Genomic DNA, 24,093 nt, shown 5'->3' with positions numbered 1-24,093 from the left:
TCCATCCCGTCTGGAGAATGCATCCAGACAATAATGAGATGTAAAAGTATGAACTGAGGACCAAGTAGCAGCTTTGCAGATTTCCTAAATAGGAGTGGAACGGAGGAAAGCTACAGATGCTGCCATAGCTCTAACTCTATGGGCCATGACAGAACCTTCCAGTGTCAGTCCGGACTGAGCATAACAAAATGAAATGCACGCTGCAAGCCAATTTGACAACGTACGTTTAGAAACAGGACATCCCAATTTATTCGGATCAAAGGACAGAAAGAGTTGGGGAGATGATCTGTGGGGCTTAGTACGCTCTAAATAGTAATCTAGAGCCCGCTTACAGTCCAAAGTATGCAGAGCCTGTTCTCCAGAATGAGAGTGAGGTTTCGGAAAGAAGACAGGCAGAACAATGGATTGGTTGAGATGGAATTCCGAGACAACCTTAGGGAGAAACTTTGGATGTGTACGCAGAACCACCTTGTCATGATGAAAGACTGTAAAAGGTGGATCCGCAACTAGTGCATGTAGCTCACTGACCCTCCTGGCAGAGGTTAGAGCAATAAGGAAGACCACTTTCCAAGTGAGGAACTTGAAAGGGGTCGTAGCCAAAGGTTCAAACGGAGGCTTCATTAAGGCGGAGAGAACCACATTAAGGTCCCAGACTACAGGGGGTGCTTTAAGAGGTGGTTTCACATTGAAAAGACCCCGCATGAATCTGGAAACCAAAGGATGAGCTGAAAGGAGTTTTCCATGAACTGGCTCATGAAAAGCCGCAATAGCACTGAGGTGGACTCTGATGGAAGTAGACTTGAGACCAGCGTCAGACAAAGAAAGAAGGTAATCCAACAATGTCTCCACAGCAAGGGACGTAGGATTATAATGATGAAGAAGACACCAGGAAGAAAATCTTGTCCACTTCTGATGGTAACATTGCAGAGTGGCCGGTTTCCTGGAGGCATCCAGAATAGAACGAACGGGCTGAGACAAAAGAGTATCATTCAAAGTCAGCCCGAGAGATACCAAGCTGTCAGGTGCAGAGATTGGAGGTTGGGATGTAGAAGGGTCTCCTGATGCTGTGAAAGCAGAGAAGGAAACAAAGGAAGAAGAATAGGTTCTCTGGAACTGAGTTGAAGTAGAAGGGAGAACCAGTGTTGCCTGGGCCACCGTGGAGCGATAAGAATCATGGTGGCTTGTTCCCTCTTGAGCTTGAACAAGGTTCGCAACATGAGAGGTAGCGGAGGGAAAGCATACAGGAACAGATTGGACCAATCCAGGAGAAATGCATCCGCTGCCAGACGGTGAGGAGAGAAGAGTCTGGAGCAGAAGAGGGGCAGCTGGTGATTGTGAGGAGCTGCAAAGAGGTCTATCTGAGGAGTGCCCCACTGAGCGAAGATGGACTGTAGAGTGAAAGGATGGAGTGTCCACTCATGAGGCTGGAGAATTCTGCTGAGTTTGTCTGCTAAGGAATTCTGTTCTCCCTGAATGTAGATAGCTTTCAGGAATAGTTGGTGATCTGTGGCCCAAGCCCAAATCTTCTGGGCTTCCTGGCACAAGAGGCGAGAGCCTGTCCCACCTTGCTTGTTGATGTAGTACATCGCAACTTGATTGTCTGTGCACAGCAGGAGGACCTGAGGAAAGAGAAGATGTTGGAAAGCCTTGAGGGCATAAAACATCGCTCTGAGTTCCAGGAAATTGATGTGATGCTTCATTTCCTGGGCTGTCCAAAGTCCTTGAGTTTGGAATTCGTTCAAATGAGCTCCCCAGGCATAAGGGGAGGCGTCGGTGGTGATGACAAGTTGATGAGGAGGTAGATGGAACAGAAGACCCCTGGAGAGATTTGAGGATATCAACCACCATTGTAGAGACTGACGAAGAGATGATTTCACAGATATGTGTCGTGAGCAAGGATCCGTCGCTTGGGACCACTGGGTAGCTAGGGTCCATTGAGGAGTGCGCAGGTGAAGACGTGCGAAGGGTGTGACATGAACTGTGGAGGCCATGTGACCCAAGAGTACCATCATTTGCTTGGCAGAGATGGAATGTTGTGGAAGTACCTGCTGACATAGAGATTGAAGAGTTTGAAGACGGTTGGACTGTAGGAATGCTCTCATGAGTACTGTGTCCAGCACCGCTCCAATGAATTGAAGTCTCTGAGTGGGGATGAGATGAGATTTGGGTAGATTGATCTCGAACCCCAGAAGTTGTAGAAACAGGACTGTGTGGTTGGTGGCCAGGAGTACTGTCTGAGATGAATTGGCCTTGATTAACCAATCGTCCAGGTAAGGAAAGACCTGAAGGTGGTGAGAGCGTAGAAAGGCAGCCACCACAATCAGACATTTGGTGAACACTCTTGGAGAGGAGGCAAGACCGAAGGGCAGTACCTTGTATTGGTAATGACAATGATTGATCATGAAGCGGAGGTACTGTCTGGATGCCGGATTGACCGGTATGTGAGTGTAAGCCTCTTTGAGATCGAGGGAGCATAGCCAGTCGCCCTGATTGAGAAGAGGGTAAAAAGTGGCCAGAGAAAGCATCCTGAATTTTTCTTTGACCAAGCATTTGTTGAGATCGCGAAGATCTAAAATGGGTCTGAGATCTCCTGTTTTTTGGGGACTAGAAAGTAACGGGAGTAGAATCCCTGCCCCTTCTGATCTAGAGGAACTTCCTCTATGGCGTTCAGAAGGAGGAGGGATTGAACCTCCTGAAGAAGGAGGGAAGACTGAGGAGTGTTCAAAGCAGACTCTTTTGGTAGACTTTGGGCAGGAAGTGTCTGAAAGTTGATAAGAGTAGCCGTGGTGGATGATGTTGAGGACCCATTGATCCGAGGTGATGATTTCCCAATGGCTGAGGAAAAAAGTAAGACGGCCACCTATAGGTTGAGGTAGGTGGGTAGATGTTAGGAAGCTGGCTATGCCCTGGAGAACTAAGTCAAAAGGGCTGTGTGGATTTTTGCTGTGGAGGTGGCTTCGCAGGCTGCTGTTGTGGGGGCCTAGGGGTCTGTTGTTGTTGCTGACGTTGACGCCTAGGTTGTTGGGGAGCTGATGGCAAGGGACGAGCCACATAACGGCGTTGATAGGCCGACTGTTGTCTGAAAGGCCGCGCTGGTGGAGTCTTCTTTTTTGTTTTTAGCAGAGTATCCCATCTAGTCTCATGGGCGGAGAGCTTTTGGGTGGTAGAGTCCATGGATTCCCCAAAGAGTTCATCCCCCAGGCATGGTGCATTAGCCAACCGATCTTGATGGTTGACATCAAGCTCCAACACTCTGAGCCAAGCAAGGCGACGCATAGCCACAGACATGGCCGTTGCTCTGGTGGTAAGTTCGAATGTGTCATAAATTGATCGAACCATAAACTTACGGAGTTGGAAAAGAGAGGACGAGCAGTGGTGAAAAGCCTGTCGTTTTCGTTCAGGAAGGTATTTTTCAAAGGAAGCCATGGTGGTGAGAAGATGCTTGAGATAGAAAGAGAAATGAAAAGCATAATTACCAGATCTATTAGCTAGCATTGCATTCTGGTATAGCCGTTTACCAAACTTGTCCATGGCTTTACCTTCCCTGCCAGGAGGGACAGAAGCGTATACACTAGCTCCGGCAGACTTCTTAAGCGTAGATTCCACAAGAAGGGATTCATGTGGAAGATGCGGCTTATCAAATCCAGGGATAGGAATCACTTTATACAAAGAATCCAATTTACGAGGGGCTCCTGGGATGGTCAAAGGAGTCTCCAGATTCTTATAAAAGGTTTCCCTCAAGATATCATGGAGGGGTAGTTTGAGAAATTCCTTTGGAGGCTGGTCAAATCCAGTGCATCAAGAAAGGCTTTGGATTTTTTAGACTCAGCCTCCAAAGGAATAGAAAGGGATTCACACATATCTTTCAGGAAGGAAGTGAAAGATGTGGAATCTTGTTTGGCGGATGGATCAGGGGCAGTAGGATCATCCTCATCCAAGGAACACTCACCCTCAGAAAGAAAAGGCTCTTCGGAGTCACCCCACAGATCAGGGTCCCTAATATGGGAGCTACGGTCTCAAGACTCCGGAGTGGAAGGTTCCAGGTGTCGGGATTTGCGTGCCGACTTACCTGACCTCATAGACACGGTACCGGGAGATGTTACAGGCTGCAACGGTGCCGAAGTCTGAACAGCCTGGTGTTGAGCTCTCGGTTCCGGTGCGAGGACTGGCTAGAGACCAATGAAGCGGAGTGAATCGGTACCGACAAAGTGGACGCAGACAAAAGAGGCTGGTCCATTGCCGGTACCGGTGGCTCAGACCGGACCGGGACTGGAAGGCTCAGTGTCAAGAGAGTAGGAAGGAGCTGTTGTAACTGCTCCTTGAGCTGCACCTGCAGGACGGCTGCAATGCGCTCGTCCAGAGAAGGCACCGGTACCGCCTTTTTCTTCTGTGGTACCTGCGGTGCTGCTCGACGCCCCGAGGATGAGGAGCCCGAGGTCGAGGGACTCACCTCAATTGGGGCGGAGCGCTTCCGTGGGCGCCTCGAGGTCGGCAGGACTGGGCTCGCTGCTACTGAGACCGGAGGACGCTCCAACGGGGAAGGCTTCTTAGCCGGCTTACCTGAGGGATGCGACGCCGGCGCGGTATCGCGCGGTGTCGACGAGGTGGGTGCCGACTGAGACGGGGCCGATGTCGGTGCCGGTGTCGCAGGATCAGACATCTCGGCACCAAATAATAATCGCTGTTGAATCTGACGGTTTTTTAGAGTTCTCTTTTTTAAAGTCGTACAGCGGGTGCAGGTAGACACTTGATGGTCAGGACCAAGACACTGTAGACACCAGTTGTGCGGGTCAGTGAGTGAAATTGGTCGTGCACACCGCTGGCACTTCTTAAACCCGGGTTGAGGGGGCATGAAGGTAAAAATGGCTTCTGCCAAATAGAAGGCCGAGGCCTCGATGGTGGCAACAGGCCCCGCCGGGGCGAAACCGAAAGAATTGAAAAAAAAAAACAAGATTTTTTTTTTTTTTTTTAAAGAAAAGAAAATGAAGGAAACAATATTTCCTTAAGGGTTTACGCGAGTGGGAAGGCGTGAGGAAAAAAATTTTCAACAGCCGTTGAAAAGTGCGTCTTCTTAGCTCCGCGGAAATTAAGAAACTGGGGACCGCGCGCCTCTGTCGGGCGGGAAGGCACCCGCGCGTGCGCGGTGCGGCCTACTAGAACTTTCCAAGTTCTTAGAGTGCAATCACTCTAAAATTGTCCGTACCGGGGCTCTGTCGGTGCCGTCACCCGTCAGTTAAGAATATGCTGCCTGCTTGTCCTGGGATAAACTTAATTACCCTATCCAACCTACTATGAAAGTATTGGGAGTAACACTAGACCAGGGCCTAACCATGAAAGACCAGGTGGGCTCTTTCGTCAGAAAGGGATTTTTCACTTTCTGGAAGCTTTGATCCATTAGAGCAGAGGTAGGGAACTCTGGTCCTCGAGAGCCATATTCCAGTCGGGGTTTCAGGATTTCCCCAATGAATATGCATTGAAAGCAGTGCATGAAAATAGATCTCATGCATATTCATTGGGGAAATCCTGAAAACCCGATTGGAATATGGCTCTCAAGGACCGGAGCTCCCTACCCCTGCATTAGAGCATATTTTGATGCGTCATCATTCAGAATTATGGTACAATCACTTATACTAGGCTAACTTGACTATTGCAATATCGCCTATCTGGCGATTACCTAGAAGAACTTGCAGCAATTACAACTGGTGCAAAATGCGGTGGTCAGGCTGATTTTTGGGCTGAAGTTTGATCATGTAACCCCTTCCTACCAACTCCTGCACTGGCTGCCGATGGAGGCACGTGTGAAGTTTAAGTTTGGATGTTTCTTCTTTAAAGTACTTTTTGGCCTAGCCCCAGATATATAACTGACCTTTTCTCTTTCTCAACCAATCAACATATGAGAAGCTCAAACTCGAATCTTGTTTCCCTACCGGTTAGAGGATGTAAATTTAAAAGACATCATCAACATCTCCTCTCATATCAGGCAGCATTATGGGGTAAAGATCTGAAACAATTACTCATGCTTGTGAATACTTACGGGGAATTTAGGAAACACCTAAAAACATATCTGTTCCTAAAGTATGTAGGCAGCTGCACTGCACAATATATCCCCACAACAACTGACCGCTAAACTTTAACTCTGGTAGTACTACTCAATCTGTAACATTTTTTTAATCAATGTAAACCGCATAGAACTTCACGGTCCTGCGGTATATAGACTGTTATTATTATTACAGAATTTGAGCTAAAGATGTTTAGCAGACTGGGCACAGAAACATAAGCAGCAGATTTTAGAGGTCAGCCAGGGCTGGAGTTTGGCATGCCTTACAGAATGTGAAATGGGAAGAAAGAGGGTATGTAGCACAGAGGAGAGAATGGTATTATAGGAAGAGACAACCTCATTGACAGAATTGTATAACATAGTGGTTGAGAGGATGGATGAAATAGTGGACCACTCTCCCCATGAGTCGAGAGGAAATGTAGCCTGGCTTGCATTTTCTAAACTACAGGCCAGCAGATCTGTGGTTGAGGATTGATAGTCAGCGACTCTAACTGATGGGACCAACTTCTTTAGAAGCTACAAAAAATTTAAGCAGCAACAGTACAAGATATTTGGGATTTGGATTTAAAATACTTGCTTTTTCAAATCTATACTCAAAGAAAACTACAATGCAGATTTAGTAGACAGGTACCTGCGGCCATGAAGGACAAAGCAACTTGTTCCTTCTGATTTTGGGCATCAGTGGGAGCAGTGGGATTTGAACCCTGGTTTCCCTGGTTCTTAGCCTGCTGCTCTGAGCACTAGGCCACAGGTAAGCTGTAATAAAAGGTATAATTCTGGAAGGAAAATGTGAGAAGTTGCCATTTTACCATTTTGATAAAAAAGTATGTTTACAGCTGTTCATTTATAGGTAAACTGAAACATAGATGTCACTAAGACTATAGCAAAATAATTACTACAGTGGAACCTTGGTTTACGAGCATAATTCGTTCCAGAAGCATACTCGTAAATCAAGTTACTCGTATATCGAAGCGAGTTTCCCCATAGGAATGAATGGAAACTCGCTTTGATTCGTTCCACCAAATCCCCCCCCACCCGAGGCTACCGGCGCTGCTCCAACACTCCCCCCCCCCGCTCTAACCGGCATCGCACCCCCCGAACCGGCATCACAACTCCCTCCCCCCGCGAACACCCCCCCCCAGCGAGAACCGCATTGCACCCCCATTCTGAAAGCGGCATCCGCCCGCCCCTCCTCTCAAACACGCTCCTTACCCCTTCTGCTGGTTGTGAGAGTGAAAGCAAGCTACCGCCTCTTGCCTGAGGCGGGCTTTGAGCATCTGCGTATGCTCAAGGCCTTCTGGCTCCCGAGAGAACGAGAGCCAGAAGACCTTGAGCATGCGCAGATGCTCAAGGCCCGGCCCAGGCAAGGAGACGGGAGCTTGCTTTCACTCTCACAACCAGCAGAAGGGGTAAGGAGCGAGTTTGAGAGGAAGGGCGGATGGATGCCGCTTTCAGCACGGGAGTGCGATGCGGTTCTCGCCGGGAGGGGGGGGTTGCGATGCCAGTTCGGGGGATGCGATGCCGGTTAGAGTGGGGGGGGGGGGAGGTGCTCACATATCGGAACATGCTCGGTTTGCGAGGCAAAAGTTTGCTGAGTGTTTTGCTCGTCTTGCAAAACACTCACAAACCAGGTTACTTGCAAACCGAGGTTCCACTGTACTTTAAAAACAACTGGCTATAGCAGGGGTGTCAAAGTCCCTCCTCGAGGGCCGCAATCCAGTCGGGTTTTCAGGATTTCCCCAATGAATATGCATGAGATCTATTTGCATGCACAGCTTTCATTGTGTGCTAGTAGATCTCATGCATATTCATTGGGGAAATCCTGAAAACCCGACTGGATTGTGGCCCTGGAGGAGGGATTTTGATACCCCTGGGCTATAGCATTAGGTAGTTGGGATAATAAAAGCAACAAGGCTTAGCAAAAATATTTTAGACAATTCTAACAGAAAAAGCCCTAGCAGTTGCTATACGTCCTTAAAAGTGGCACTAAGAGCAGCACTTGACAATAAGTACGGGGGAAGGAACACTCCAATAGCCTGAAAATTAACACAATATAATTAAGTGAAGTGTATCCTCCATGTGAGGTTGTAAGCTTTGTGAAGCCGAAAGTTCAAAATGAATCCCAGCTGCAATGCTTAACCATCCTGGGCTTTTCCAAAGTGAGCAAAGCACACAGTTTAGCCACACACTATCATAGGAATACACCCTGTGTGTATATAAGTTCTATTTACTTAAATAACATAAATAAGTGTGGTGTTCCTGTCCCATACCAACCGTATAGAACAGGGGTCCCGAATCCAGTCGGGTTTTCAGGATTTCCCCAATGAATATGCATTGAAAGCAGTGCATTCACATAGATCTCATGCATATTCATTGGGGAAATCCTGAAAACCCGATTGGATTTGGCCCTCAAGGAGGGACTTTGGGGACCCTTGGTATAGAATAAAGAAAGTAAAGCAGAAAAAGAATCACAAAAAGAGCAGTACTTAGCTTTGTACGATATAATGTCCTGTTCGCTAAAAGGACTATTGGTAAATCATCAGAATTAATAAACTGCTTCTAAAACGCCCCTCTTTTCTCCAGGGTTCAACCAGACTTGGTTTCAGGGACAAAAGCCCCTTCCCTCAGAATCCAAGCAGAGTATCAATAAAAGGAAGCTGCCAAAATTCAAAAGGTTTCATAACGCTACTGCTCACTGGCTTGCTAGATTCTCGGCAGGGAGAGGAGAGCCAAACGGCAGCGCAACAGCTAATTAAGTAGAAGAGATGACATCATAGTTTAAAGAGACTGCTGTTAGGAAAGAGAACTACTAAGAAAACTCTCATGGGCTTAAAAAAGAGAGCCATATTGAAAAAAACAGACAAAGAGCTGGTGAAACAATTGCCAGCACATAAAAATAATAAGAAAGAATAGAACAAACCCAAACAACGAAAAAGGGAAAAACAAGGGGGAAAGACAGAAGAGGAAAACAAAAATGAAAACAGAAGGGAGACCCATTCAATACAAGAGCCCATGAACTGAATCAGCTATTGTGTAAAAAGTATACTTATTGGCAAATGCTGCTCTTAATGCAACTTTTAGGTAATTCTAATGTCAATTAAAAAACACTTGAAGAAATGTGTTTCAAGCTTTCAGACACTCCATTTGACAGTGAGTCAGGGCATAGATGTGCTGATAACTCCATGACAAAGATATATTCAGGAATAGGGCTCAATGGTTTAGATGGGCTGGAGTGAGCTTTGACGGAGACTCCAGTAGATGGAACCTATACACAGTACCGAGCAGAGCTCTGGGTTTCTGGCCCAGAAATATCTAAGAAAAAGAACAATTTAAATTAAATCATTAAATTACAGAGTGTATGTTTGGGCAGACTGGATGGACCATTCAGGTCTTTATATGCTGTCATTTAGTATGTTACTAATAGGTTGATCTTAAAACCCATGTTCAGCTTCCATTTTGAAATGCATTTCTAACAGGTTTACAAAATGTTCCCTTTAATGCTCAAAGAAATGAATAATTGAAAAGGCAATTTTTGAAATATAAGAATGAAGACTAGTAGTTCTTTTTATATTGACAGAAAGCAATGGAGCCAAAAAATACCATGTAATGAACAGATGGAATGAGTTAGTACTGCTGCAGGAAGATGTTAAAATAAGGAATAAAAAAGAATGGTCTGCTAAAAATGTCTTTACAATAAAGGAAAATATAAGTAACTGTCTTTCAAACTAATCTCTCCAAATGTTAAGCCATACCTGAACTACATGATATCCAAGAATCTCCAGATGTCTTTTCTTCATTGCATATTCTCCTTTCAGATGACAAGAGTTTTTGCAGAATGCCTTTGAATCAAGAAACTCCACGGCAACTCTATTAAAAACAGTATTTGTATCAATAAAATATTAGTGGAATGCTTCATTTGTGGCAGATAGTTCAATAGTAAATGATGGCAGATAAAAACCAGCATGGCCAATCTAGTCTGCCTGGTAAGGTGGCGCCATGCAGGTTTTCTCCATCTATGGCTTGGTTTAGATTGTAATTGATGCTCTGTATAGGTAACCCACCTTCCCCCCCCCCCAATATCTTGTTTTTAGGGTTGCAACAAAGGATAGGGAGTAACCAAAAGTTATCTACCCAAGTAAAAGGCCTGTCTGAAAATGGCCCATCCTTAACTTGGCTGAAAATACACACAGGAACAGGATTCCACAACACACGATTTTCAGAGTCAGCATTCTCAGGGCATGTTTAAGTTGGAGATGGAAAATAATGCATTGTAAATTGTAAGTTTAGTGTGTTATTTATCATTCTAAAACCACCAGCCAAAAAAAAAGCAAGTGCAAATGTGCAGGGGTATTCTGTCCCCAGGGCAAGTTTCAAAGCAAAATTGTACACTACTATTAATTATTTCTATAGTGCTACCAAATATATGCAGCACTGTACAGAGTCATAAAGAAGACAGTCTCTGCTTGAAAGAGCTTACAATCTAAACAGACAAGACAGACAATCAGTTAAGGGGTTAATCTGCTGGCTAGGTTGGTGGGCAGTAGGGTTATGGATTAAGGCAATATCAAAAAGGTAGGTTTTATACACGTACTTTCACTTTCAGAACTGGGCCAAAGTCTATAGATAAAAAGTACCTAAAAGGTTTGCAGTAATGTGGGCAGTTTGAAAATTGCCCCCATGTGAACATTTTATTATATACCCTCAACCAAGAGACAGTATGCACCTTATAAAAAGTTATTTCTCCTGCACATGCCCTCCTTTACAGTATATCCCTAAAGTATTTTTCAATAGGTTTCTTCTTTTGGCAAATACCATTTGTAAAATACCAGGGGAATTCTGAATGTCCAAACAGAGATGTCTCAATTCTTATCTCAATGTTTTTATTTAATTACATACAAATGTAATAAGAAAAGTAGATTTTATGATACAAACCAGAATACCAACAATGAAGCTCAACTTTTACAGAGCAAAACTTAAATGATCTCATAGCTGGAGTGAGCTCTGAAGGCAGCTTTTCCCATAAATGGCAAAAACAGATCAGGATCAAGGCCGAGATCAGTAGCATGGAATGTTGCTATTTTTTTGATTTCTCTGGATTGGCCATTGTGGAAACAGGATACTGGGCTACATGGACCATTGATCTGATCCAGTATGACTATTCTTATGTTCTAGAGCAGTGTTTCTCAACATGCAGTACATGTACCCTTGGGGGATGCAGGCCGCTTGTTGGGGTACACGGCCTGGCAGCTGCCTCCGGGAAGCCCTCCCTGCCCACCCGCTGCTGAAGCCACTGCTGGGGATCCCTCCTTGTCTCCCTCCCTGCTGCACCCCCCCCCCAAAGCCGACCCTGTTACTTCTTTGGAGCCTGACAGGCTCCCTCGTCCCCCAGCAGTACTCCGTGCAGGGACACAGGCAGCAACTCACATGATGCGTAGCTGACCTGGAACTTTCTTTCCGACGTCAGAATTGACGTCAGAGGGAAGACATGTGGGCCAGCCATGTGCAGCTTGTGAATTGCTGGACGCACCGTCCCTGCACGGAGTTGCTGCTGGGGGAGGATGGAATGACTCTGGCTCAAACAAAGTAATCGGGTCGGCTTCGGGGGTGAGGGATGGTGTGGCAGGTGGGCTGGCAGACAAGGAGGGAGGGATTCCTGGTAACGGCTTCAGCTTCTGTGGACAGGTAAAAGTGTTTAAAATACCATGCCTAAAATTGCTCAGACCACCTCTGGTGCCTCTACAAAGTATTAAAAAACAGAACACGACAAATTAACCTTTGTGTTCCATATCCCTTTCCTCAAGCCACCTTGAGCTCTAAAATCTCAACAATGCTCAAAAAAATTGCCCACAAAGGGGCACACTAAGGAGCACATGAGCAGACAAGAGATTCTGAAAAAGAACTAACCTTTGAGCACCTGGTGGGAGACCATTCCTCTCCAGTAGCTTGCTGTGTTGCCCCCACTGCACTTTTGCTAGATCAGCCAAAAGCATATTCTGATCCACATGCAGGAGAGGCTTCTTATTCTTATCCAAAATGCACTCAAAGTCTGCAAGATTAAAGCTATTCTTAGTTTTTTTTTTTAAAAAAAGCATTTCTAACAGGTTTACAAAATGTTCCCTTTAATGCACAAAGAAATGAATAATTTATGGTTAAGAATATACAAGTGATTTTGTATAGTATAAGATATCATATTGTATAATTGTTAATTGAAGTGAAAATGAATAAAGAATTTAAAAAAGAAATGAATAATTGAAAAGGTAATTTTTAAACAGATTAATATTTTCCAGAAGAGTAGAGTAACTAGCTTGAAATTAAATTAAAGAAAATCAGTAATGTGAAAAATATCTCCCCCAGTATGTCCCATATTATTGCATGTGTGTCATACTGAATAGCTTTGATATTAAAATGAATTATTAGACAAGGGAAATTGAGTAAACACAAAACACAGTTTTTAAATTATTACTTCACTTATTAAAAATATCCTCATCACCCATGTGAAAATGTAAACTGCCCCTAAGGTTGTATCATCTTTAGCAGCAATAATTGCAACCAAATGCTTCCTTTGGTTTGATAACAGTCTTTCATTGAGAAATCTTATCCCATTCTTCTTTGCAGAACTGCTTCCGTTCAGATACATTTTTAGGGTTTCATGAATGAACTGCTCATTTCAGTTTATGCCACAGGATTTCTACTGAGTTCAAATCAAGACTGACTTGGTAAATCCAAAATATTGTTTCTCTTCAGCCATTCAGATACAGACTTGTTATGATTTAGGTCATTATCTAGCTGCATGACCCAATTATACTTCAGAATCAGTCCATAGCACCGTCTAGAACACAGGTGTCAAACTCAAGGCCCGCAGGCCAAATCCGGCCTGCCTGGTCATTTTATGTGGCCCATGGTCCAATGTCCCCCCATTTACCTTGTGGCTGGCTCCCTCCTCCTCATAGCCATAATGTGCATGGAGCTGAGTACAGTGGCTCCTCGCGCGTCCCACACCTCTTCCAGAAGTGACGTCAGAGAGAAAGCTTCCAGTTCAGGTTAAGGACGCATGAGGAGCCGCTGCACACGGCTCCGTGAACACTACGGCTGTCAGGAGGAGGGAGCCGGCCACAAGATGACACCGGGGGGCATCGGACCATAGGCCGCATAAAACGGTCAGGTTGGAGCCAGCCAGAAGGCGCAGCATGGAGGGAGGGAGACAACAAAGGTAGGGGGAATGGTTTTGTTTTCAAGTTAGTGTTTGAATTGTGTCAGTTTTGAGCATTTTAATCTGCTGTCTATCTTATGCACTGCTCAGGAAGAAATACATTTGTTTCTTTTTCTCTGGGGGTTGTACTGCATGTAGATTCTTGAATCTTAGGGTGCTTTTCTTAATATATTAATACTTTTAGCTTTTGGTCATGTATTTGCATAGGGGTTATCTGTGTTCTGGTAGGAATGAATATTGAGAAGCATACAGTGTGTTTTGTGTAGTTTAATTTTGTGGTTAACCATTACCATTATGTGTTAATAAGATTATATTGTGTGTGTGTATATATGAAAAATGAATGGAAAATATGGTGTTATAATTAGTATTATTACGGGGGCGGGATCTGGGGCGGAGATTGGGCGGGGTCTGGTCTGCGACTTAGCCTGTGTTTTGGATTTCAGCCCCTTAATGTGACTGATTTTGATACCGTTGGTCTAGAAAATCAGCAAAAGAGAAACAAAATCAAATTCAATGGGGTTTAAAAAATAAATTCTGATAAATTGTTCCTTTAATGCTTGTTTTGCATAGTTTTACGATATGTTAATAAATTATCCTTGATTATAGAATCAGTCCATGGATATTCTGGACATTACTGGATATTCTCCTTAAGAATCTTCTGGTACAGTGCAGAATTTATGGTTCCTTCAATAATGGCAAATTTCCCATGTTCTGAGGATCAAAGCCTCCCCAAACCATCACACTATTATCACATTTGACTATTGGTGTGATATTTTTACTGTGGAATGCTTTATTTGCTTTATGCTAGATAAAAAATTGGACCTCTGTTGTCCACAGAGTTCCTCTTTTGATGCATCTGCCCATAGAACATTAGGCCAGATTCACTAAATGTACCGATCGTGTCCCAACCAGTTTGCGATCGTTCCCCGACTTGATTCACTAACCTTGTGGCCGATCAATCTCCCACCGGATCCAATCCGCCCATGCAAATGAGGGGAAATTGCATGCATAAGTAGGAAGGCAGTGATTCACTAAACAGAAGAAGGAACACCGATTGGGCTTGCCAATCCAAAATGAAGCGACTGCTGAGGACCAGTCACAACTGTCCTTGCTGACTTTCCTCCTCTATGCCGCCCTGAAATCTTGCTCTCTGTCGCCAAATTACTCCCCATATTTCTGCTAAAAGCGCAGTGCGAGCCCTTGGTTTTAACCCATGGGTTAAAAGCATGTTCTGTTACATAAATAATCCGGCTGTACAAGGCGTGTGCTGTCTGAAGAACTTGAGAATATTTCTAAAATATATACATCTTGATTCCTTTGGGCCAGCGAGTACTACAGCCACCCCTCCCCCTTTGTTTTGACCTTGAAGACCAAACACATGCGCGGATCGCATCTAGAACAAACCAGGATGGTCTGCGCCTGTGTCGCGATCATTCTGCAGCGATCCGTGAGGCGTGCATCCAATTAGATAATTTGCATGAGGACTGCAATAAAACAATGCAATAAAAATGATCACAAATAAGAAAAAATTTGACGTCACTCCTCTGCTAAAATCCATACATTGGCTACCAATCCCACATCGTATCATTTATAAAATAGCTCTTCTCTCCTTTAAATCTCAAGACACTAAAGAACCAGCCTTTATTCATAAACTTCTTATTCCTCATGAACCTACACGAGTCTTAAGATCCTTTTCTCAGTACCTACTTCAAACACCGTTATTAAAAATTACTGGCTCACGTCGTGCTACTTCCTTCGCAGTTACAGCCCCCACGATATGGAATTCCTTACCTCTGTATATCAGGGCGGAAAAAAAACTTAGACAAATTTAAGGGAAACCTAAAGACTTCCTTTTTCATGATGCATATGACCCTTAAATAGATTTCAATCTTAGCCAGAGCTGCTTGATATTCCTGATTGTCTCTCCTTCCTATTGTGGTCTACCTTTTATGTATACTTTACTTTTAAATTGTAGTTCTCCCAACTTTCTTAATGTTCTTGTTAGTCTAGTTTTGTTAAGTGGATATTTGTCTATTATGTCTCCCTTTTTTAAAATATAATTTGTAAAACGCTCAGAAACCATGATTGTGTTTAATAAAATATTTTCATAAACTTGAAACTTGATATTTCAACAATTTTCTCATCTCTTCTGGAATTTTCTCCAATTGTGGTACAGCATTCTTGTAGCACATAAAGAATCTAAGTAGTGAATTAATACAAATTGGAGTAAATATTTCTTCACACTGTGTAATTTAACTCTGGAATATGTTGCCAGAAAATGTGGTAAAAGCAGTTAGCTTAGCAGGGTCTAAAAGAGGTTTGGATATTTACTAAAAGAAAAGTCCATAAACCATTATTAAGATGGACTTGGAAAAAAGACGGCTGGGGGGGGGGGATATGATTGAGGTCTACAAAATCTTAAATAGTGTATTACAGGTAAAAGTGAATCAATTTTCACTCTCAAGAAGTACAGAAACAAGGGAACACTCAATGAAATTACATAAAAATACTTTTTTAAAACAAATAGGAAGAAATATTATTTTTACTCAAAGAATAGTTAAGCTCTGAACTTGTAGCCAGAGGATGTAGTTACAATGGTTAGCATAGCTGGGTTTAAGAAAGATTTGGACAAGTTCCTGGAGAAAAAGTCCAAGTTTTTAAGTTTAATTATGACTTGATATACTGCCCAAGAACAAACATTTAAGCAGTTTACAAAAATATATATATTTTGGAGGGGATGCGCACAGGGAGTAGAGAAAGTGTCAGAAAAAAAGAACTATATTTAATGACAGGAAAGGGGGGAAATTAAATGACAGAAAGGTAGTTTCTCTCATCTATGCAGGCCAGAACCCGGCTAAAAATAGTGATTTGGAAATGTAGTTTAACAGATAAAAGAGGATATTTGGAAAAATGCATCTTCAAATAGAAAAGTTTTTAGTTTAGTTTTAAATTTGTCTTGTATAAAAATATTTCAGATACACTAGCAGAGTGTTCCAGACTGTGGGCCCTAATACAGAAAAAAATCTGTTATCATAAGTAATCTGTTGAGGTACTGGCACAATTAGAAGATTTTTCTGTGAGGAATGTAAAGTCCGAATAGAACTGTAGGGGATTAGAAAGTGGTCCATAGTTTGTTATTGAGACAGACATGTGGGAAGTCTATGCTTGCCCTGGACAGGTAGAATACAATGTTGCTACTATTTGGGTTTCAGCCAGGTACTATGACTTGGAATGGCCACTGTTGGAAACAGGAAACTGGGCTAGATTAACCATTGGTCTGACCCAATATGGCTGTTCTTATGTTGCAAGATTGGCTTAAAAAGATGAAATTCAAATTGAAATATGCAAAAGCAGAATTACTGTAGTTTTCAGATGATGGAGGAGAGAGGGTTCCAGCAATGGAATGGAAACAGAAATGGGAGTTAAGAATGCAAGCTTTGGTCTGGGTGTTTTGGATGGATTGGGCATGCAAGATCATTAGGCAATAAGATAAAAAGACAACTTTTCGTTCTATGTCAGATTCACCAATTACACCCCTTTATTTCAGAATATAATTTGGCTTTAGTGACTAGGGCCCTAGTTTTTCTGCAACTAGATTACTGTTATGCCCTGTTAATAGCCATATCTCAGAGGGATATCTTGTGCCCACAACTAGTACAAAACATAGCACCAAAACTTAAGAGACTTAAGAGATCAGATCATGTTACACCCATTTTTAATGCAGCTGAACTGGCTGTCAAGACAATTTTGGACTTTTTTCAAAGTGATTGCAATTACTTTTAAGGTCTACAAAGGCATGGCCTAGGTTGCCTTACTAGTATTATGCTCCCAGGAAGGGGGATGGTAGTGTGTTCCAGGTACGAATAAAATGAGAAAATTTTGTCATACAGATAGGGTTTTTCTATTGAAGCTCACTTATTGTGGAATGCTCTGCCTATTGCAATGAGAGGGGAATGAGACTTGGGAAAACTAGAAGGGCCTAATGTACCTATTTAATCATGCCTTTGAAGGAGGAGGATTTTGAAGATCAGGAAGCAAGAAAGGCCAAGGGTAAGGCTTATTCTTCTTGTATTTATATTGTGGGGGATGATTGTGTTATGACCTCTATACTTACCACATAAAGAGGAAATTTTGGGAAGATGTAGTTTATTAGCCTCATGATCAAAAAATATAAACGTTCAAAAAGCATCCTAAATTGGCACTTAGATGTCCTAATCATCAGAACTGGGCCTCTTCTCCCTTGAAAAGAGGAGACTGAGAGGGGACCTGATCGAAACGTTCAAAATACTGAAGGGAATAGACTTAGTAGGGAGAACGAGAGGGCACTCTCTAAAGTTGAAAGGGGATAGATTCCGTACAAAGGTAAGGAAGTTCTTCTTCACCCAGAGTGGTGGAAAACTGGAACGCTCTTCCAGAGTCTGTTATAGGGGAAAACACCCTCCAGGGTTTCAAGCCAAAGTTGGACAAGTTCCTGCTAAACTGGAACGTACGCAGGTGAGGCTGGACTCATTTAGAGCACTGGTCTTTGACCTGAGAGCTGCCGTGTGAGCAGACTACTGGGCACGATGGACCGCTGGTCTGACCCAGCAGCGGCAATTCTTATGTTCTTATGTATCGTCTGCAAATTTAATCATCTCGCTCGTCGTACCAATTTCCAGATCGTTTATAAATATGTTGAAGAGCAAGGGTCCAAGCACCGAACCTTGCGGCACTCCACTCGTGACACTTTTCCAGTCCGAGTATCTTCAGAACCAGTATCTTATAGTTCTTTATACCTTTCAAATCATTGTCTTGGTTACCAAAAGTAGTGGCTGTAAGCTCCACCCAGCTGCTTAGCTAAGTCATTGTGTGGGTGTAGCTGTATGCCCAGGTTTTTCCTACTGACCATACCTCTCCCTATGCACTTTAGCATCCTTCTAGCTTTCACCGTCACCTTTTTAACCTGTTTGGCTATATCACATATAATCACACCCAAGTCCCGCTCTTCTGTCGTGCACATAAGTTCTTCACCCCCTAAACCCCTAGTAGAAAGTTCAGCAGGTTCTTTGTTATCTTATTAAGTATACTTTGGCAAAGTGTTAATATTAAACAGCCGCATCTCACCTATTGCATAGAAATAAGGGGTCAGGACTGAGACTTTAGCATAGTTGAACCCACCCAGGATCTCTCCCAGCATTTGGTGAATCTGCTGTTGCACTGTGCTCACATATCCATTACCTAGAGGCACAAAAAGACACATAGGGTTAGCCAAGCCAGTCAAAACAGTGTCAATATCATAGGAAATAAAACAAGAGTTGATTCAATATTCCAAACACATGCCAGCGACTTACCAATTCATTTGATCTCTATCTGCTTCTGCTTTTCTTGTTAAACAAAAAAAATCCCTCCTCACCCCAATTTTGAAGTGTTCCTGGGCTGGATACACTTCATACACATTACACAATAGATCTGTATAAAATGGTAGAAAGATTCAGTACTGGCCCCAAAGGGTGATTACTAGAAACTGGAAGCAATTACACAGTAGCATGTTTGCTAACTTACAGCTCAGAGAGAAGTCTCTAGAAAATTCTTGTGCAACATAAACAGAACATAAAAAATTGTCATGCTCTTTAGGACTTCCCACTTAAATCTACAAGAGGATATTTCAGCTGACCTACCAAAACTTGAGAAAGAGTAGACAGAGAGTAAATAATTGGTTAGTTAAAATACTTACTCGGAGGGTGTTGGCTTTGGGAGCCACATTTTACTTAAAGTTTCCATGTAAATGCCTAGTGAAATTTAAAGAAAGTGAATATGTATACTGGGCCTCTATTCAGTTGGAACAATTTCTACAACTTCATGAAACTAGTAAGGCCCCCATTTGATTTAATAGTAGTTTGGAGTTTAGATTTATGATGCACCATAAATATTTGATCTTTGATCATGATTATGTTCGAATGTATTGATCAGTTAATATCAGGATATATTCTCCAGTTATGTGGACTAGAGGAGATAGTGAATTATGCTTGAAATATTTTATTTTTCTGTAATTTTTCCTTTCTTTATTATTATCTACTAGCTGATGCCCCGGCGTTGCACGGGTATTTAATTATAGCAATAACACTGTAAATGGATTCAAATAAAGATACTTTATAGTGGTGAATGAAATTATTTTTTTACAGCTTAATAAAAAGTACAATATTCAAATTATAATGTGAAATATTTGACAAAATGAATACAATACAACTAACGCAAAACGTGATTATAAACAACAATTTTAGTTTCACCTCCTGGAGCAAGAACATATAAATTATTGGGTGAACACACCCTTGAGCAAGCAACATAGAGTTGTGGGCCGCGAGACCCCCAGAACATATCACCCCAGGTAGTGAGGGATCTGCATACCAAGTTTCGTTCAAATTGGTCAAGCCGTTTTTGAATTACAGTGAGAATGGCAGCTTTTTACATTTTTTCCATTGACATGAATGGGTGAAATCTGATTTTGTTTGTAGCTCCGCCCACATGTGCAGGTGGGCCGCGAGACCCCCAGAACATATCACCCCAGGTAGTGAGGGATCTGCATACCAAGTTTCGTTCAAATCGGTCAAGCCGTTTTTGAATTACTGTGAGAATGGCAGCTTTTTACAATTTTTCCATTGACATGAATGGGTGAAATCTGATTTTCTGTTTGTAGCTCCGCCCATGTGTGCAGGTGGGCCGCGAGACCCCCAGAACATATCACCCCAGGTAGTGAGGGATCTGCATACCAAGTTTCGTTCAAATCGGTCAAGCCGTTTTTGAATTACTGTGAGAATGGCAGCTTTTTACATTTTTTCCATTGACATGAATGGGTGAAATCTGATTTTCTGTTTGTAGCTCCGCCCACATGTGCAGGTGGGCCGCGAGACCCCCAGAACATATCACCCCAGGTAGTGAGGGATCTGCAATTCTGCATACCAAGTTTCGTTCAAATCGGTCAAGCCGTTTTTGAATTACAGTGAGAATGGCAGCTTTTTACATTTTTTCCATTGACATGAATGGGTGAAATCTGATTATCTGTTTGTAGCTCCGCCCACGTGTGCAGGTGGGCTGCGAGACCCCCAGAACATATCACCCCAGGTAGTGAGGGATCTGCATACCAAGTTTCGTTCAAATCGGTCAAGCCGTTTTTGAATTACTGTGAGAATGGCAGCTTTTTACATTTTTTCCATTGACATGAATGGGTGAAATCTGATTTTCTGTTTGTAGCTCCGCCCACGTGTGCAGGTGGGCCGCGAGACCCCCAGAACATATCACCCCAGGTAGTGAGGGATCTGCATACCAAGTTTCGTTCAAATCGGTCAAGCCGTTTTTGAATTACTGTGAGAATGGCAGCTTTTTACATTTTTTCCATTGACATGAATGGGTGAAATCTGATTTTCTGTTTGTAGCTCTGCCCACGTGTGCAGGTGGGCCGCGAGACCCCCAGAACATATCACCCCAGGTAGTGAGGGATCTGCATACCAAGTTTCGTTCAAATCGGTCAAGCCGTTTTTGAATTACTGTGAGAATGGCAGCTTTTTACAATTTTTCCATTGACATGAATGGGTGAAATCTGATTTTCTATTTGTAGCTCCGCCCACGTGTGCAGGTGGGCCGCGAGACCCCCAGAACATATCCCCCAGGTAGTGAGGGATCTGCAATTCTGCATACCAAGTTTCGTTCAAATCGGTCAAGCCGTTTTTGAATTACAGTGAGAATGGCAGCTTTTTACATTTTTTCCATTGACATGAATAGGTGAAATCTGATTATCTGTTTGTAGCTCCGCCCACGTGTGCAGGTGGGCTGCGAGACCCCCAGAACATATCACCCCAGGTAGTGAGGGATCTGCATACCAAGTTTCGTTCAAATCGGTCAAGCCGTTTTTGAATTACTGTGAGAATGGCAGCTTTTTACATTTTTTCCATTGACATGAATGGGTGAAATCTGATTATCTGTTTGTAGCTCCGCCCACGTGTGCAGGTGGGCCGCGAGACCCCCAGAACATATCACCCCAGGTAGTGAGGGATCTGCATACCAAGTTTCGTTCAAATCGGTCAAGCCGTTTTTGAATTACTGTGAGAATGGCAGCTTTTTACATTTTTTCCATTGACATGAATGGGTGAAATCTGATTTTCTGTTTGTAGCTCCGCCCACGTGTGCAGGTGGGCCGCGAGACCCCCAGAACATATCACCCCAGGTAGTGAGGGATCTGCATACCAAGTTTCGTTCAAATCGGTCAAGCCGTTTTTGCATGATCGCGGCACATACACACATACATACCTCCGATTTTATATATATAGATAAAAATGATAATGATGAAAACTTGATAAATAAATAAAAAAAATACTTACTCGGGCTGTAAAAGGAATGCGTGTGTATGTGGGAAGGGGGTGGCACTAGGTGGGCTGCTTCTACCTAAGTTCTGAAGATACAGCGAGATTAATTTTGGGGAAGGAGAATATTGTCCATTATGAAAAAACAAGACTAGCACTGTCTGTGGCAGGAGTAAAACAATGGAATCTCCTCCCTGGCACCCTGAGAATTAGATCAAAGTAATGCGATAGATCGATTACAATTTAAGTGAATGTTAAAAAATTGTATGTAGATTCCTTCCTATGATGCTATGTGGAAGGGAGATGTTTAAAGAGGAATCTGAACTATGAACAATGCTCTTGAGTCATTAACGACTGATGATATGTAATCTTACTATAGTTCCCTGCTATTTTTAGTGGGTTAAATGTGTGTACTGAAAGTATCGTTATATGTTGTTCTTTGAATCATTGTGAATGTTTTATGCTGTAAACCGCTTAGTTACAGGTGGTTAAGAAATTTTAGAAATAATAAATAAATAAGATGGGGATGAGTAATATTCTCATGAAAAGGCAGAATTAATTTGCTGTTTGAACCCATTTTTGTGAAAGAGCAGTGGCACAGAAACATACCTGGATGTTTGCAAGTATGACTGTGCTCTGTACACTCTTATCAATCAATCATAGCTCATGTTTTGTAACACCATTACTGAAGCTCATGCAAACTGCTCTGAATTGATGCCCCAGTCCTTAGTAGTGGTGTTGAAGTTTCCAATAAACAATTTAGAATTTAAAAAGATAAAACCCCACACTACCATCATGGAGAGCCCTCAACTTCCATCTTTAACTGGAAATTAGGTACCTTTTTATGACCCTACTAAGCATCTTGCTAAGCAATAGAAGGTAATCTGTTTTCCTCAAAGTGCATCTTTGAGCCCCTTCCCTTCCTTCCACCTACCTTCTACTCTTAAGGTTGATCACAAAGCTGACGCAAGGCTGACAAACTAAAACCTGCTCTCTGAACCCAAAACAATCCATCAGCTTATATGCCGTGAACTATCCTCCCATTTATCCGTACTACTCAAAAGGGTCCAGAGAAGAGCAAGAAAGCTTGATATAGGGGAGTCCCTGGACGTCATGTACTTGGACTTCAGCAAGGCATTCGATAGCGTCCCACATCGCAGGTTATGAGTAAGATGAGTTTGATGGGATTAGGTTAAACATTAACTGCATGAGTTAAGGACTAGCTTAGAAGTAGACTTCAGAGGGTAGTGGTAAACGGTACTCTCTCCGAAACGACGGAGGTGATCAGCGGAGTGCCGCAGGGCTCGGTCTTGGGCCCGATCCTGTTTAACATCTTCGTAAGAGACTTGGCAGAGGGGCTTCGTGGTAAAATTATATTATTCGCCGATGACGCCAAACTATGCAACATAGTAGGCAAAAGCACAGTGTCCGACAGTATGACGCAGGACCTACTCCTACTGGAGAATTGGTCAAAGACTTGGCAACTAAGTTTCAATGCCAAGAAATGTAAGGTTATGCACCTTGGCAGCAAAAATCCATGCAGAATTTACACCCTAAATGGTGAGACCCTAGCAAGGACTGTAGCAGAACGAGATTTGGGAGTGATCATTAGTGAAGACATGAAGACTGCCAACCAAGTGGAAAAAGCTTCATCCAAGGCTAGACAAATCATGGGTTGTATCCGTAGAAGCTTCATCAACCGTAAGCCCGAGGTCATAATGCCGTTGTACAGATCCATGGTAAGACCCATCTGGAATACTGTGTACAATTCTGGAGGCCGCATTACCAAAAAGATGTGCTGAGAGTTGAGTCGGTTCAGCGAATGGCCACCAGGATGGTCTTGGGACTCAAGGATTTCTCATATGAGGAACGGCTGGGTAAGTTGCAACTATACTCACTCGAGGAACGCAGAGAGAGGGGAGACATGATCGAGACGTTCAAATATGTCATGGGCCGTATCGAGGTGGAAAAAGATATCTTTTTTTCTTAAAGGGCCCACGGTGACAAGAGGGCATCTGTTGAAAATTAGGGGAGGGGGGGGGAAATCGCATGGTGACACCAGAAAGTATTTCTTCACCAAAAGGGTGGTTGATCGCTGGAATAATCTTCCACTACAGGTCATTGATATAAGAACATAAGAAACGCCTTCACTGGATCAGACCGAGGTCCATCTTGTCTGGCGATCCGCGCACGCGGTGGCCCATTTAGGTTCTCCTTTTTGGAGACCCAGATTTCCCGTATCCCTCAATATGATTTACAAGAAGGTGTGCATCCAACTTGCGCTTGAAACTCAGAACAGTAGTCTCCGCCACAACCTCCTCCGGGAGAGCATTCCAAGCGCCAACCACTCGCTGTGAGAAACAGAACTTCCTGACGTTTGTCCTGAACCTGCTGCCACTCAGTTTCAGGCTGTGACCCCATGTCCGTGTCACTTCCGAAAATGTTAACAATGCTGCTTCCTGGTCTATTTTATCAAATCCTTTTAATATTTT

The 24,093-nt window shown here is 43.2% G+C and overlaps 1 protein-coding gene across 5 annotated transcripts in view; it reads right to left on the bottom strand.

The window, feature by feature from the left end:
- The window catches only part of FASTKD1 (FAST kinase domains 1), a 134,639-nt gene that overhangs the window by 4,050 nt on the left and 106,496 nt on the right, over nucleotides 1–24,093 (bottom strand). For 4 of the 5 annotated variants that reach the window (XM_033944707.1, XM_033944708.1, XM_033944706.1 and 1 more), the window contains 3 exons: nucleotides 18,372–18,485; nucleotides 11,963–12,104; nucleotides 9,811–9,925 (listed from right to left, as the gene is read on the bottom strand). In XM_033944707.1, coding sequence (XP_033800598.1) covers nucleotides 9,811–9,925; nucleotides 11,963–12,104; nucleotides 18,372–18,485 — 371 coding nt within the window. Of the gene's footprint in view, nucleotides 1–6,689; nucleotides 6,835–9,810; nucleotides 9,926–11,962; nucleotides 12,105–18,371; nucleotides 18,486–24,093 lie in introns of all 5 variants that reach the window. The other variant, XR_004539471.1, reaches the window with a different exon arrangement.

The sequence above is a fragment of the Geotrypetes seraphini genome, chromosome 5 (genome assembly GCF_902459505.1).
Source record: "Geotrypetes seraphini chromosome 5, aGeoSer1.1, whole genome shotgun sequence".
Classification (NCBI taxonomy): Eukaryota; Metazoa; Chordata; class Amphibia; order Gymnophiona; family Dermophiidae; genus Geotrypetes; species Geotrypetes seraphini.
This window is presented reverse-complemented; position numbering and strand designations above follow the sequence as displayed.